This window comes from Xyrauchen texanus, chromosome 32, assembly GCF_025860055.1.
Source record: "Xyrauchen texanus isolate HMW12.3.18 chromosome 32, RBS_HiC_50CHRs, whole genome shotgun sequence".
In the NCBI taxonomy this organism is placed as follows: Eukaryota; Metazoa; Chordata; class Actinopteri; order Cypriniformes; family Catostomidae; genus Xyrauchen; species Xyrauchen texanus.
Window position 1 is genome coordinate 13,213,893 of NC_068307.1, and position 17,454 is coordinate 13,231,346.

General features: G+C 40.2%; 1 protein-coding gene across 3 annotated transcripts in view; it reads right to left on the reverse strand.

The window, feature by feature from the left end:
* Nucleotides 1–9,266: 9,266 nt before the first annotated feature.
* Nucleotides 9,267–17,454, reverse strand: part of LOC127625670 (chemokine-like protein TAFA-1) — a 263,352-nt gene continuing 255,164 nt past the window's right edge. Inside the window, exons 5-6 of one of the 3 annotated variants that reach the window (XR_007968329.1) lie at nucleotides 16,976–17,062; nucleotides 9,267–10,743 (exon numbers count right to left, since the gene is read on the reverse strand). Coding sequence is in view for 1 of the 3 variants with exons in the window: in XM_052100996.1 (XP_051956956.1) it covers nucleotides 10,726–10,743 (18 nt within the window). In the remaining 2 variants the exon portion in view is untranslated. Of the gene's footprint in view, nucleotides 10,744–15,087; nucleotides 15,805–16,975; nucleotides 17,063–17,454 lie in introns of those variants that run through there. The other 2 variants (XR_007968330.1, XM_052100996.1) reach the window with 2 other exon arrangements.

Sequence of the window (17,454 nt, forward strand, 5' to 3'; positions counted from 1 at the left end):
CCCGTCCGGGAGAGGAAAGCGGTAAGGGCGCTTACACCTGAGCTAAATTATGCCTAAACACCTGTCTCTAATTCCAGTGAGCACGAGGAGAGCGGCATAAAAACAGAGCCTCCAGACGGGGAGAGAAGACAAGCAGACCCAGTGTTTGTGTGTGTTCGTGTATTTGTGTGTGCAAAACATAATTAAAAAGGACGTACCTTGAGAGGAAGACCTGTTTCCTGTCCTCCTTCACTAGTATAGTGTTACACTGGTGCCGAAACCTGGGAGGAGGGACCTTCTAATAGTAAAAATGAAATTCAGTTCGTTCTCGATCTTAGAGCAAAACTCCACACACTGGGGCGATTAACACAGGAGAATTTGCTCCAAGCTCAAGAACGCCAACGCCGGCTGTATGACAGGGGTGCTCGGCTACGGGAATTTGCACCGGGAGATAAGGTACTTGTGTTACTCCCAACATCGAGCTCTAAATTACTCGCCAAGTGGCAAGGACCCTTTGAGGTCACACGACGAGTCGGGGATCTCGATTATGAGGTTAAACGTACCGATAGAGGGGGCGCACGTCAAATTTATCACCTCAACCTCCTGAAATTATGGAGGGAGGAGGCAGCCTCTGTGACGTTGGCCACGGTAGTTCCGGAGAGGGCGGAGCTCGGGCCGGAGGTAAACAAAAACTACAATCTCAACACTCCAGTTACTTGTGGAGACCAACTCTCACCGCGGCAGCTCACAGAGGTTTCTGAATTACAAAAGGAATTTGCGGATGTGTTTTCCCCTCTACCGGGCCGTACAGACATCATACAGCACCACATCGAGACCGAGCCGGGCGCGGTGGTGCGTTGCCGCCCCTATCGCTTACCCGAACATAAAAAGAAAATAGTACGGGAAGAATTAGATGCGATGCTTGATATGGGCGTAATAGAGGAATCCCACAGTGATTGGTCCAGCCCGGTTGTTCTTGTTCCCAAGAGTGATGGGTCTGTTCGATTCTGTGTGGATTACAGAAAAGTCAACGCGGTGTCTAAATTTGACGCGTACCCAATGCCCCGTGTTGATGAACTGCTCGATCGGTTAGGCACTGCTCGATTTTATTCGACCTTGGATTTAACAAAGGGTTATTGGCAGATCCCCTTGACACCAATGTCCCATGAGAAAACAGCCTTCACTACACCGTTTGGGTTACACCAATTTGTGACGCTTCCTTTCGGTTTGTTTGGGGCACCAGCCACGTTTCAGCGACTCATGGATCGGATCCTCAGACCGCACACCGCGTACGCCGCTGCCTATTTAGATGATATTATCATTTATAGCAATGATTGGCAGCGGCACATGCAACATCTGAGGGCCGTCCTGAGGTCGCTGCAGCGGGCGGGGCTCACGGCAAACCCTAAGAAGTGCGCGATTGGGCGTGTGGAGGTACGGTATCTGGGGTTCCACTTGGGTCATGGCCAGGTGCGGCCCCAAATTGATAAGACCACGGCGATTGCGACTTGCCCTAGACCGAAGACCAAAAAGGGGGTGAGGCAGTTCCTGGGGCTGGCTGGCTATTATAGAAGGTTTGTGCCTAATTATTCGGATGTCACCAGCCCGCTGACTGACCTCACTAAAAAGGGGGCTCCAGATCCGGTTCAATGGTCGGAGCAGTGTCAACAGGCGTTTATGCAGGTTAAAGCTGCACTTTGTGGGGGCCGCTTCTTCATGCACCTGACTTCTCTCTCCTTTTATTTTGCAGACGGACGCTTCAGACAGAGGGCTGGGGGCCGTACTCTCGCAGGTGGTGGAGGGGAGGAGCGCCCGGTGCTGTACATTAGCCGTAAGCTCTCCTTAAGGGAGACTAAGTACAGCACTGTGGAGAAGGAGTGTTTGGCCATCAAGTGGGCGGTCCTCACCCTCCGTTATTACCTGCTGGGGCGGGCCTTCACCCTCTGCTCGGATCACGCCCCACTCCAGTGGCTCCACCGCGATGAAGGATACTAACGCCCGGATCACCCGTTGGTATCTGGCTCTCCAGCCCTTTAAATTCAAGGTGGTCCACAGACCGGGGGTGCAGATGGCTGTCGCCGACTTTCTCTCCAGGAATGGGGGGGGAGTGGTAGACAGGCCAGATGGTGCCCCGGCCTGAGTCGGGCGGTGGGGGTATGTGGCAGCGGGGGCGTGGTCAAGCGCCCGTCCGGGAGAGGAAAGCGGTAAGGGTGCTTACACCTGAGCTAAATTATGCCTAAACACCTGTCTCTAATTCCAGTGAGCACGAGGAGAGCGGCATAAAAACAGAGCCTCCAGACGGGGAGAGAAGACAAGCAGACCCAGTGTTTGTGTGTGTTCGTGTATTTTTGTGTGCAAAACATAATTAAAAAGGACGTACCTTGAGAGGAAGACCTGTTTCCTGTCCTCCTTCACTAGTATAGTGTCACAATCAGTTTCCAGGTAAAATGTTCACAGAGTGCAAACATGTCTAATGGGGGATGGCGCTGGTTAGTAATTTGGCAGAACTAGATAATTTACAGGTTGGATGAAATTTCTGAAGCTACATGCCGATTTCAAGTGTAACCACGTTGCATTTCCAGATTAATGACTGAAAACAAGAAATATGTCAGGTAAGTGGTTTAATTGATGCTTATGATGCAGAAACTCAAATAAGTTCCATATTCCAATAAGGAATATTTTAATCTAACATCACCTTAATTGAATTATGCCCATTCTGAATATTACTTTATTTGAATTAAAATAATATGAAAATGCTGTTTCCATTGCAATTTCTTATTCAGATTAACAGTCAGAAATAGAGAAATAGTCAGATTGCAGACATTGTAAACATGTCCTGTGATGTCTTAATGTACAATAACCTTTTCATTCCCAAGTAATCTTCGAGTGGGTGTTTTAAATAAATATGAGGTAACCTAAGAGCAAAAACCTGTTCTGTGTGCATCTAAGAACTCAATTGAAGTTTCCTCAGCACAATAACAAAGATGTCGGTGGTAGGTAAATGCATTTAGTTATCTTTGCAAAGGCATTTTCCCCTCTAAAACGAAGCAGAATTCTCTCAACAGCATTATTATGCAGTAAACAGATGCATGAAAGAGAATTTAGAGCTCTAGCTTAAGCATCTATCCCAGAGCACCTTTTAAAGCCCCTCCACATTAAAACCTATAATACACTATGTAATAAATCCCTTGATTTTACCATTTACATTGTCGTGTAGATAGGAGAGATGAGCCGGAGAAAGTGTGGATCCAGATGCTGACTAATGTTATTATTGTAACTCAGAAGATGGAGACATAAGGAAGAAAATAAAACACTTGCGAAAAAGGGAAAATCAAACATAACAGCGTCGGCGTCGTGTGTCGGTTTGCAGGAGAGAGAGAGAGCGGTAAGGCTTGTCACCTGGTTTGTAATTATCTCTAACACCTGTGTCTTGTTGTAGTGATAGAGAGAGAGACATTTAAAGGGACGCCAAGTGTCGAGAGGGAGGGAGAGAGTATCCAGAAAGCACGACAGCCGAGAGAGTGGCCCATGTAGAGTGCTTATATAAATAATATTTTAATGAGCAACTTAAAAGACACAAACACACACATGACGGACATGTCCGTAAACAATCTCTCTCTCCCGCACAATCCTCCGCAGTCGACCTTTATCCCTCTCGGAGGCTTGATTAGCCTGATAAGGGACCGGGTGTGTATGATCACGACCCGGCCCCTCCCTCCGCCCTGCCACATTAACATATTAGTTTGTCTGTAAATTTGTTAACAGGAACTGACAATGAGGGAAGGGAAATGAAGTCCATGCATAAGGGGCCATCCAAAACAAATGGGCAGTTTGTGACAGAACCCCCCCCCCCAGGGGCCCAAAGATGGATGGGAAGGCAGGCAGAGACAAGCAGATTAGGAAGGATCTGGAGGATGATTAAGAGGCCAAGGAGGGGTTGGCGGACAATCAGGAGGCCAGGGAGGTAACCACAGGGCAGGAACTGTGTCAGGTGGCCTGAGAGGCAGCCACAAGGTAGGGACCGGGTCAGGGGGCGGAGCCACAGTTGGTACGGGTAGAGCTGCAGGAGGAGCAGGGAATTTAATTCCAGTAGGAGAAGGCAGCCACTGGAGGAGGAATCACAGGAGGAGGAGTTATAGGGGAACAAACTCCATGGTCGTGAGCATGGGCAGTGATGGGGAACGACCTCCGTGATCGTGGACATGGGTAGTGATAGGGGAGTAGGAGCCCTTCTCCTCTTCCGCTTCCAGACAGCCATGAGCGAAGCCGTGGGAGGCCCGAAGGGCAGAGTCGTGGGAGGCTCAATGAAGAAAGGCTCCAGGACCACAGAGGCTGGGAAGAAACTGGTCTCCGTTGATGGGAGCTCAGAGATCACTGGAACACGGAGACCATGAAAGGCAAGGAGGAAAGAGCCGTGGAAGTCATGGAGGAAGGAGCTGTGGAAGGCCTGGAGAAAGGAGCCATGCAAGTGACTGCAAGAGGGTTTGCAGAATGCAGAAGACCAGCCATCACAATGTTAGCAATTAATTTACCAAGGGGCAGACCATAGCAGTCCAATGAGACCATCTCCCTCACCGGTTCATTCAACCCCAACCAGAATACGGTTCTGAGGTTTCTCTCTACCAAGCCCACTTGAAAGGCCAAGCTCCAGAACCTCACGCAGTAGTCCTCCACTAAAGAAGACCCTTGAGTGAGTTGCTCCAGTTGTTCTGCTGGATCCATCTTTTGGTGGTCGGTTCTTCTGTCACATTGATGGGAGAGACAAGATGGGAAACTGTGGATCCAAATGTAGCGTATTTAGGGGTTTCAAGGAAAGTTCGCTAACTGGTTAGTTTAGCGGTGTTGTGTAATGCTATTAGCTTATCTGTACTATGTTTACAATATGGCATTGGCAGGTTGCGCATGCACGGTAAATTGCCCCGGAAGGGTCTCTTTGGGACTTCCCGTGAACTTCCGTCACCATAGCAAGCAACACCAGTGATTGGTGATCTGGGTCAACACTAATGAAAACATTTTCATCAATACTTATGAATGTCAGCACGTTCCACATTGCACAAATAAACAGTAATCAGTTAAAGTGCCCAAATTCTCACACCAATATATGTAGCGAATTTGGTGTGATAAATGTTCACTGCACGGGTTAAAGGGAAACAGTATGTGTGAGCTAGGAATTAAATTAAACGGTCCTATATCTAAATTAATATGTAAGGAAATTTATAATGGAATCAATCGCGTTTGACAACCATTATAATTTAGATAAATGACAAATAACTACATTATTTGTCTGAATAAAATTCTCCACCATTAAAATTGTAATACAACATCTTGTTGTACCAGCTCACAATTTCTACTAGGGGGAATTAGCTATAATAAGAGAATTATGATTAATTCTCTTATTGGAGTAATATTATTCTCATGGCTTATTGACTATAATATTACACATATAGGTATAGTTTTGAAGTGAAATCTTTTAGAAACAGGGATGAGATTATTTATCAAAATATACCACAGTTAAAATATCCCTAAAAGGGAAATATGAATAACTAATCATTACTCATTATAATTAATTATGAACATCTGGATCAGTTAATAGAATCAACTTGAGCTAGTTGAATTAACATTACAATCAATTTATCTGTTCGTCCAGTGAACACTCAGTATTGATTGTCTGTCAATTTTCAGAAAGTATATTTTTTGTGGCCACACAAAAATAACTCTTTCTTAGCATGGAGCTGAGATTGAATCGTTAAATTTACATTGATTTACAAGCAGACCAGAATCAACTCGCAAGAATGTACACAAAAGTTTATTTAACTAAAACACAAAACTAATCTAAACAAAGACAAACACACAAATCACTCATACATTTGAAAGGGAAAAATACATTTACACTGGAACAGAATAGGGGAAATTAAGTTATGATAAGAGTCTCTTAACCATCTGAGGGAACCATCTGTTTCTTAAAAGAGGTTTTCATGTCTTATACTAAACCTACGTTCAGTTAGCTACTGGTACGATACTTGCAATTGCCTTAGCTGTTGAGAGAGTGCCTGGATGCAGTTGCAGGATAAAGGCTTAATGGTTCCTTGAGTCAATGGTGTTCAAGTTGGAATCAATTTCTTCCGTGTTGAATGAAGAAATTAGGATGAACTGGGATGTTCATTTACTCTATGGTCGAGGTAGTTGCACATGGCTTGAGGTGTTGAGGCCTGCCGGCCTCGGACCGGATGGTCCCGGTCCCACACGAACAGCAGCAGAGGGTCAGGGGAAAAATCCAGGGGAAAAGAGAGCAAGAGGTTCCTCCTCTCGAGTCTGGCTTGACCAATGAGAAAGGTGCAATTTCCAGGTGGGAAATGTTCCTTTGTTTGGAAGCTGACTCATTTGCATGATTGGGGTTAGTTAAAGCCCCTTTATCCTCTGATTAATATAGCAAGCATACAATGCATGCTGTCAGAATGATATATATATATATATATATATATATATACACCATTGTGCAGGATGTCACACAAGGATTCATTTGATAGGATACTAAATAATTTTACATTAGCTGGTAGTCCTGTCATAAGTCATGCATAAAACAGTATACATAAAAAAACACACATTACAAGACAGTAATGATCCTATACACAATGTTCTGGGGATATACATGTGAAGTTATAGACAGTTTGTTTATAATTTAATGAAGAAAAGTCTGTTGTTCTGGGCTTTATGTCCAAGTTCTTTCTGCATTCTTTGCTCTAGCAGGCAGCTAACCTCCCCCCGCATGGAATGTCACTGGGGGGTCCACTATTTGCTGGTCCAGTGTCAGCAAAGATAGTGTAAATACTTGATAATGATCAATGTGGGAGCATACATAACAGCGTCTACTTGGGCCTATTTGGACCTTTGCTTGTTACAGTGTTGAGACATCTGTTGGCTTATTCATTAAATAATTAATAATTGTGTGTCTGATTGGTCCAGATGCTACCCAAATGCAAACTTATTTTATTAATGTAACTCAGAAAATTAAGACATAAAGATGAAAATAAAACACTTGAGAAAACAAAGGGCAGTTCATAACATACATACTTTTTTCCAGAATAATCTAACTATTATGTCTCGTTAAATATCTATCACTGGAGCCCCAATTCCTAAGATGTATTGAACGCACATTGAGGCTCTGAGATGCTATGTATCCTTTTAGATAAAAAAACAACAACAAAATTAGGGAATGCCTCGACGAAGGAGAGAAAAAAATCAATGTAGTTGTCAATCTTGGACCCTCTGTGACTGCTGATAGAAAAATTAATTTTAACAGTTTTTATTTTTATTTTAAATTATCAAAATTGTACTTGTTGATGAGAGGAAGCAAAGCTGAAGAAATATGGCAGTCAGGAAGCTTCATTATGAGAGTCACATGGGAATATTCTTGGCACTGAAAATCAGAATCATAATTGAATAAGTTAACTGAATGGGCAATGCTGATAAATGCTTTTTGCCACAGGGAATTGTATAAATCAAAGATCCCATTATGAATGTCTGTATTTACAAAATTCAAGCATTGCAACGTTTCTATAGTGATTATGTTTTCTTTCTTTCTTTCTTTCTTTCTTTCTTTCTTTCTTTCTTTCTTTCTTTCTTTCTTTCTTTCTTTCTTTCTTTCTTTCCAGTCCTCACTAGACAGTCACAAAAAAAAAAAATCTATTTTAAAGAATAACACATTTCAATTTCATTAAAATTTCCATCAAATTGAATTTTGTAATTAAAAATAAAATGCAATTTAATGATTTAATTAATGAATTTTATTTTTGAACCTCCTGAGACCCTGCCTCCACATGCATGGACATTACATTTTGGCTTCGCTGTAGGCTATGCATAATTTAATTGCATTTAAACTGGCTGATCTAAGTTTCAAGAGACTCTATGCTGTCTAAAAGTTTAAAGGGTTAAACTTTCGAAGCAGTGAGTCATGGGACAAAATAACATGGTGCTGATCTCAAAACTACATCTGGTAAGAAACATCATTACGTTTTTAACCTGTTTGATTTAAAATAGAATAGTCTCTACATCCGATATGCCATTTTAAACACAATGACCACATGGACTGTAGGCTCATTTTTCATGAATTTCCATAAACCAATATTCACAGTACATTACAAAATGTTGCTTTCAGAGGCTGCATATGGAGTTAGGATGAAAAAAAGTTGCATTTCAAACTGTTCTGAGACCTGTGCAGACAGACAGCACACTGAAGGCTGCTTTCCTGAGCAGCCAAGTGCATTCACTCCTAACATCCGGTCAAAAGTTCTGTTTCAGGCTGCAGATGATGTTTGGACCACTCAACATGTTTGGCAGACATCAGACAATGGTAATCAATACATAATGTAGAATTTTTCATGCAAAATGTTATTTTAAAATAGTTGGCAGTGAATGGCAATGAATTATTGAATGATGTATGCAAATTTCTAATGTAATATCTGTAACTTCTCAAAAACATGAATAACTAACACTCCTGGAAACATAATAAAATAATCTGTCTTTCTAAAGCTTGGTATTATTTAACATTTTACAACTTAGTCCCATTGTCCATATACAGGTATATATATTGCATGCTTCTTAGGGGCTACAAGTTACATATAAAAAAGTGTAATGGAACATGCAAACAGCAGTCACGCTCAGGATGTTAAAGATTACTCAATTTAATTTTAATTGAGATTAAATCTTACTGCAGGTAACACAGAGTAACTATATGCCTAGTCATACAGTAATTCTAAACCTTTCAATGTTGTGTGCAGTCTGGATTTTCTTGTAGATATTCATCAAGCATGTCTTCTATTGCACCTTACATCGCACTTGATAAAATGATATACTTAATGCCAAATCTACTTGTATAAGTAGTTGTGCAGGAACCAGTTAACAGTATACAATAACTAATAACTATTCAATATTTGAAACTAATGTGTTTTTGCCTGTGTGATAATTTAACAGAAAAGATGTTACACATGGCTTGGGCATTCTGTTATGTGAGAACTCAAAATGTTCTACATTTCTCATTTTGTGCTTAAAAGACTCTAATAGAGTGATTCTAAAAATAAATAGTTTACATTGACATGTCTAAAAATATATGTTTGAAATGGCACTGAAAAACATCACTGTTGCCCAAGTACAGAGGTTACAAGATATGTCAACAACATCAGAGCAAAACTAAATAACATAACATGCAAATCAACAGACAATGCTGAGAGAGAAATAAAGGAAGACATGGTGTATAGAAAACCTTTTTAATATTGATTTGCTTCTGATAAGGCTGCATGTTTATCTACCAGGGCTACTTGCATGTCTGTACGGATGCCAGAAAAGAGAAATGAAGCCCATTAATTTCCCTGCTCTCCTTCATCTTGGAAAACACATTACACAACAAAGCAAAAACATTTTTAATGAGAATAACAGTGAGAATAACATATTTGAATGGTAATTCCCCTGAAAATTCATGTGGAGGCACAATAGATAATTGTAATTGTGCCAAGCATTATCTAGATGTGATCCTACCAAACTAAAATACAGATTCAATGCTTGATTATTACAGCATACCTTTAACAAGCAGAATGTCTTCTATTGTGTTGTCTTTATGAAAACTACACAAGCATGATGATGTCTACCTATTCTCAAAACAGCATGGAACAAACTCGGAGCATGGACTGAATTTGAATAAGAACTGCCTATCAATGGCAATCTGTGTTCCAATGGCTGTGGCCTTTTTAGGGCCAGCCTCTATCATACATGCATCTTCGTTTTTTCATCAAGGATGCAATGGAACAAGATTAGAATCTCCTTTCAGGCAAAAACTGTAGAATATCCACTACACCAAGAGAACATGTATTTTTCACAGAAAGCCTTAAACTGGGGATTATTTGTACTTCTTATGGAACCAAACCATGAATACGGTCATTTATCTAAATTTAAACCCATTAAACAGGTTTAAGGGCATGTTAGGTCTTCGTATGACATCTTTTAATATGTATCTATACTGTATGTGTATGTACAGAAATATATACAGTTAATTTCAATACAAAGCTCCCACAAAATACATTGAGCATGCCAACAAATAAAAAGATATCTGGCCAAAGTTGGTGTAGACAGTAAGGTGACCTTTGACCATGGGGCCATTCCAAACAGACAGTGCGTGGGCTCTAATGGTGAGCGGGAAATCTGAAGTAGGGACAAATAGCAGGGCTTCACAAGCTCCCAGTCTATTAACAAAGCCAGCATGGATAGCGAAATGACAAAATGATAGAGGAATGAAAAAACTTGTGGACTGCAAATCTCTTATTGATTTCCACCTCATTTTCTTAGACCAGTGCTTATCCTCCGTGATCCTCTGTACAGTCGTTCACAGCTTATATCGGGATTGTCCAGTTTACCTAAGGTGTGGTAAAGTCTTCAAAAATAATTTTAAATCCAGTAAACGGCCCCACTAAGCTGTTCAAATTCAGAGGAAGAGAATTGGAGAGAATTGAACATGGCTACTGGAGTCCACGGCTATGGGCTCACTGATCAAAAAACACAGATTAGCCTACTTTATTTCAATTATTTTTTAAATATTCCTTGGCACCAAATTAGCAAATCATTTCTAAGAATGTCCTTTTTATGTTCATTCACAGGTAATCCACTCAAATACCCCTTAGATGCAATGGTTTAGTCCATTTTGACATAGATCAGATCATGGATAGAATCCACATTCACTGCCTGTGAAGGAGCACTTTGTTAGGTCCGGGGATGAATCTGAAAACAGGAAACAAGGGGAGAAAAAAACACATATACACACTTAGAACAAAGGTGAAAATGCTTAAAGCAAGACACCCAAAAGGAATTACTGAATTTTGCAATTTTAAATAAACAAAGAACATTGAACTGTGAAGCTTAAATAAATTGATTGCATATTTGTCTCCTGTAGTACATATATAGTGTAAAATGTCAGAAAGATATCTGACTGGCACTGTGCTGTAAAATGAGTTATATATACAGTATCAGTTCAGTTGCCGTGGATTCTTGCACATCTGCAAACTACCCAATCACATCTCTGTATCTTCCCTGTTTACACGGTGCTGTGAAAAAGCCTCAGTAGCATTGCCAAGAGGGAAATAAGATTACTTTCTTCCTCTCTGTTTCTCTATCACTTCTTTTCTTGTTCTCTGTGTGTTCAGGTGTGTCTTGCTCTCAATGCTACATTGTGCTTCACTCTGACCATCCTCTCTCTGCTCAGACTGGAGGAAATGCACGATAACAGCCACAGTCACTAATGATTAGCCAACCAAATGTCAGCATAAATCGTCTTTTGATGTGCTTCCCAGAAAGCTTGTCACTGAGTAAAAGTAAGGAACAGTCCTCATACATAAATGTTTAACATCAATCTCTGGCACTCCAAATATATTATAGTTGTATTATAGCTCAGTTATCATGTCAAGTAAATGTCAATTCAATGCATCCATCCATCCATCCATCCGGCTCAGAGCCAGGTGAAAACAGCCATTTGGTGTGGTGTTTTTTATTGGAATGTCATGATGTAAGAAATGCAATGAAGCTAATTAAATGCTCAAGCCTGTGGCTTTGCCCCCAGCACATAAAGCATATGCTGACATTTCCCCAACTAGGTATGAAGGAATGCAGCCAGGTGTGAGCTACAGATTGAGAGGGAGACATTGACAAAGAGAGACATTGACAGAGAGAGAGAGAGAGAGAGAGAGAGAGAGAGAGAGAGAGAGAGAGAGAGAGAGAGAGAGAGACAGAGAGAGAGTGAGAGTGAATGGGGACAGAAATTAGAAGCACCCCTTGGGGCCCCCTGTAGCCCATTGAACAGACAGCTATCATAAGGCAGAGTTACACCCCACGTGCTCTCATCATCCTGGGCATGGCATGATAGCAGAGGAGGAGCTGTCCATCATTCTAGATTCCCTCTGGAGTGGAACCAGTTTATGCCAATCATAACAGCTCTGATGGCTTTCATAAAGAGGTTGGGCATCACTCAACAAGCCAATGACATCACACCAAACATTTCATCCTGACTAACCTCAAATAAGTTGCACTTCTTTGGCAAAGACATTGACAAAGAATGCAACAATCTCTTTGTTTTAAAAAATCGATTTAATGCACTCAAACCCTTATTTCATGTCCAATGTCGGCGTGTAAACATTGGCAGACAGCTCTGTCCCAGAAATCCATTTTTGTTTGTCTTTGTGTTCTAACCCTCTGCACAGAGCATTTAGTTTGTCCTTTACAGAATGTTCCTTTTCTCTCCTCTCCAAATAAGCGCGTTTATACGCAATTTTACATCTTCCAACCTGACCCCCCATTCCAATGCAGTTTGTTAAAGTGGACTGAAGCTCTATGCAAATTCTGTCATATTGCCTTCATCTCTGTTCAGGTGTCCTCTACTGTCTCCAACTCCTTCTATGATTTGTATTCTAACTCATAAATGACATTTAAATGTTGTTTTGCATCACAGTTGCTCCATGCACTAGAAACACTCTAATCTGGTTTAGATTGTGCAGCTGTTGAATGTGACTTTTAAATGAGCATGACATACAGCAAGACTCCAGACAGCGTGAATGTGTTAGAATTAATTTAATGTGACATTGACAGCGGAAAAGAGATACAGATACAGTCAAGGCTGTGGGTTCAACAGGACTCTTGGGACTACTGACTTGATAATGATTTCACCACATCTAATCTTGAGCCGTTTCACTTTCATCACTTGGCAGATTACTTTTGCTCTGAAAAGTCACAGAAATGGGATTCTTGATACAATATAGGTATATGCTAAAAATCTTTCTGTTCAGAATGTGTGTTTCAGAACATTCTGAAAACTGAGCACTCTGTTTCCATGTAGAGTTTATTTGTCTGTAAAACAGGCAAGCTATAGAGTTTTTATAGCAATATTTATGATAAAAAACCAAAGGCAAATCAACTTTGGATATAAAAGTTATCTGAAATTAATAATTAGGGATGTATTGTAGATATCGTAATTGGTTCTGTTTCAAAACCTAGTGAACTGCCTTGGTGACTACTGTACACATAGGCTGCTGCCTTCTAAGGTAGTTGACTTTGTGGGTCATACAAATAGCACTCCTCACGCAAAGCGCATGGGAGACTTGACTTCAACTGATTTCAAAAGGGTTTGGTGTACGTGATATAGTAAAATATATATTCATAAAAATACATAGCACACAAAATTATTGGGTAAAACTGTCCATGTTTACTTAGACTAAACAATTTTTATTAAACACTGCAGTATTTAAGAGATATCAGTATATTTATAATATAATAGGACTGTCAATCGATTAAAACTTTCAAACAAATTAATTACATGGTGTGTTGATTAATTAATCAAATTAATCACACATATGAATATTTTCCAAGAAAGGCCCTCAAATAATATGTATTCAGTAATAATAAAATAATTGTAAATAATTTAATTTTAAATGATTTTAAATATAATATATAATAAATATAACAATTCAGATAATTAAATACATCACATTATTGTGGCAGAAGAGTAAAAGATTGACTAGGCAATACAAAATTGGCTTTAGAAGGCTATATATTGTTTTTATTTCCATATCATTGAATTAAAGCCTATCATTGGCCTGCAGTCCACAATAATCTATTTTGCTATTGAACTTGTTAATCTGTATGAGGTAGACTTATTTTAAAGGCTTTTATAAAGACTCGTCTATGTACACATGCATCAGATGAACACTTTTGGGGCACCTCTCTTTGGTTGTGTTGTGTCATGAACTCAAGTTAAACGTACTTTGAAACTTAGATAAACGCATTTCGAGAACCCCACATTCAGAGTTGCGCTCCGTCCAGCTGTGCAAGAACATGTCCTCATCTTGTGCTGTCTGCTGTCAGTGTGGATTATTGTCTGTATGAAGGAGCTTTAAAATACCTGGAGAGAGCTATCAGTTAGCATTTCAATTCATCTCTATTGCGGTGCTCAGTTTATGCAGGGTCCCCCTGACTCCCCCAGAAGTGAGTGCGATCTTGGCACCAAGGAGCTCTAAAATAGTGTTCTATACAGCTGTGCATTGCCTGTTCAGAGTTGCCAGACTCGTGGAAACATGAAGGTGAACATTCCTTATTAAGGCCCGATATACTTCATAAGAAATCGAAGAATGAATGGATGTGATGTGATTTTGAACAAAATATGGCCAAAAGAAGGTGTTATTACGTTCGTTTCAATGGTTCGTGACAGCTCACCTTGGCAAACTTTTTGGAAAAATTCTTACCGGCTGCTAAACACCTTCTTACTGCTATTGATCCACGTCATCGTTAGCTGTGACCTGGAGCTCCACCAACCTTGAGGCCAACAGCTAATTTTGTTTACGTTGTTCAGTCAGTTAAGTTCAGTCAAAATGAAAACAAATATGTAGCGTTATTAGAGAGGTGGTGCAAATTTACCTACATCTGTACGAACGATCGCTTAGAGACATTTTCCAAGACCATGCCATGCGATTCTTTTTTTTGTTTGTTTAATTAGTCTACAAAAGGAATCAAATCTACCCAAATACTCTCAAGTGCCCATTCACCCATGTGCCGTCTGCAGCTGAAAGTCATTCACACATCTCCCCAAAGTACTTTACTTATTTACTTTACTTTTATGCATTTGGCAGACGCTTTTATCCAAAGCGACTTACAGTGCACTTATTACAGGGACAATCCCCCCAGAACAACCTGGAGTTAAGTGCCTTGCTCAAGGACACAATGGTGGTGGCTGTGGGGATCGAACCAGAACCACTCCCAACAGCTAAAAGTAAGTAAGATATGCCTTTCATCAATCTTTTGACTTTATTCTGTACATTAACACTTTATACACTCATCTTTGCAGTTGTATCAGTGTCATCATAAATTACAATAACAGAGCGTAACCGGCGTATATTATGGCCATGTATAACATGTTAGCACATTACGTCATGAATTCAGAATGTAAACAAGACAAATTAAACATTTTCTACTGCATATAAATTACTTTAAATCATCATCGGTTAAAACAACCGGACCTCTTGTGAATTCTACTCATAGAATGATGCAAAAAGTCATTGATAACAAATTTTTATGTCACATTAGTTAAGGTTTTACATATAGCGTCCTCATATTTAAATGTACATATAAATGCAACCCACAGCGGTGTAGCAGGTGTCTGAATGTTCGCAAACAGTATACCATCATTTGGCTGTTTAGAACTTCTTTTTACCACTGAAAGAAGAACGAAGAAGAGCTTTTCAGGAAGTATATTGGGGCCTTTATGGTCCAGGTGCATCATTAATTGTGTTATTTTTATACAATTAATTGTACTGAATTAACACTATAAATAGACAGCCCAAATTTACAATCAACATTTCTCTTGCTTCTGCCATCTAAATTTTTCTTACTGAGCATGTCGCAATGGGGAATGTGGCCACTTATGCCACCTAGCATTTGGAATGGCCTTGATGTTGTGAGTGTGCCTAAGATGCCTTAAAATGCTGCCTATTTTGGCAGCTCACTAGGCTTTAGAACAGAGCCAGTAAAAGGCAAAATCGGTTGAGTCCATTTACAGTATCCTCTCAAATGTGGCAAAAGGTACAGTTTATGTCAATTGGGTAAAGCTGTAAGTCTTTTCTTCTTTCTATATGCATTGAGTTTGGTGTAAAAAAAGAACTGATTTATATAGCCATTAGCAAAAGGAAAAAGTAGGTCTATGCAGGGCGAGGGTGAGGGTCTCTTTCAGCCTCTCTCTCACTGTGTGCCTCTCTCAAAAGAGGCCTGCCTTGTCTGGAGCTATAGGCAAGGAGGGGTCCCTCTCTGTAAGACACAAAAGAAAAAAAAGAGAAAAAACAAGGGTGTCAGGCACATGCTTTGGCTTTTTCTTACATGCCAATTTGAAAAAGGAAAAAAGCGAAAGAGAATGGATGCTGTGCCAGTGTTGGTGAGTAAACAAGGGTGTAAAGATTGTGTTCCTGCGTGTGTGTGTGTAACCGTGAGTGTTTAAAAAACAAGAGTAAAAATTGTTTCCAGAGCAAAAAATACTGCAAGTGATGGATTTAGCATTTCTTTTTGTTTGCTCTATAGACAAATATGGGCAGATTGCCTTGAAGGTACCAGGAAGGGTGTGTGCGCTAGAGATAGGGAATGGAGGGCAACAAATTAGAGTCAAAAAGATGGTCAAATCTTTTGTTTAGAAAGCCAGTGCTGGACTCAGCATAGATACCTGCTCTCCATTGGGGCAGATCTTCCATACAACAACCCGGTCTATGGGGTTACACACTATACAAACAGGAAAAGCATACCTATTCTGCCGTTACAAACACACATGCAGACACACACCCTGCACATCTCCAAGATAATACGATAATGTTGGGGAACCCATAGGCACACACATGGTAATCACGGTAATCAAATCCCTGCCTTGGTCAGGAGCATACAAAGCGGGAGACAACGGATACCAATGAGGAAGCAAAACACTGATTCCAGAATTATATACTTATTACTGACTATTTGGTTATGTCTGAGCTCATCCAGTGTGTATGTGTTTGTATATTCATTAATTTGAACCTGTCCCTGCATGTGTGTGGCTGTGTATATACGTGGCCGCAATTATGCTGCATTAGTCCAATGGCACAGTATGTTTTGGAGTATGTGAGTGTGCACGACAAAGACAGTCTGCTCATGCATCTGTTACTCCAAATCTGCATTGGTCTGTATTTGGTAATTACTGTGCCGACTGCCGAGTTCACATTTTTTATTATGTTTGTGTATGTGTGTGCATTTATAAATTACGCTGACAGGAGAAGAGGAGGAGGAATATATTTGTGGCTTCTTAATCATCCACAGCATTTAAACACATTCACAAACACAAATACTGACTCAGCAATAATTATGTTTCGGAGGGTAATGATGTTGATGAGCAGTGATTAAAATGCGCAAGCCTAATCATACGGCTCAAGATGTTTAAAAAAGAATGGAAAATGCCAACCTTAATGAGACGAAGGATGCCGCTGAGCTTCTGGTGAGCCAGCCTGTGTGGCCCTCAGAGCTAAAAACTTGAATATGGCTGGGTGTTCTGGGAAGGAAGATATGAAAAAAAGAAGTTTATCATCAGGAATAGGTTATCATTTCCCATTTACCTATAGTCTAATTTACACTTTCCCCATACTTTTCGAAAGAGGAAATGTGGTTGATTCATTACTGGGTGTTTCTTCAACTAAGGGCACATATGGTCCTGTGAACACACAGTTTTCTCACAAATTGTACTATTTTTTAAAATTTGCACGCTAACAATGTCCAACACTGAATATATATACATCAAAGGTGAATTCTGTCATTTTTCTCTTTTTGCTGATATGTAATGAACATTTCCAACACAATATCATTACCACCATGTTACGTATTGTGTTTAATAGCATCCTTTGATGGAAATAACGATAATGGAAATTAAGTTTTAAATATTTTTTT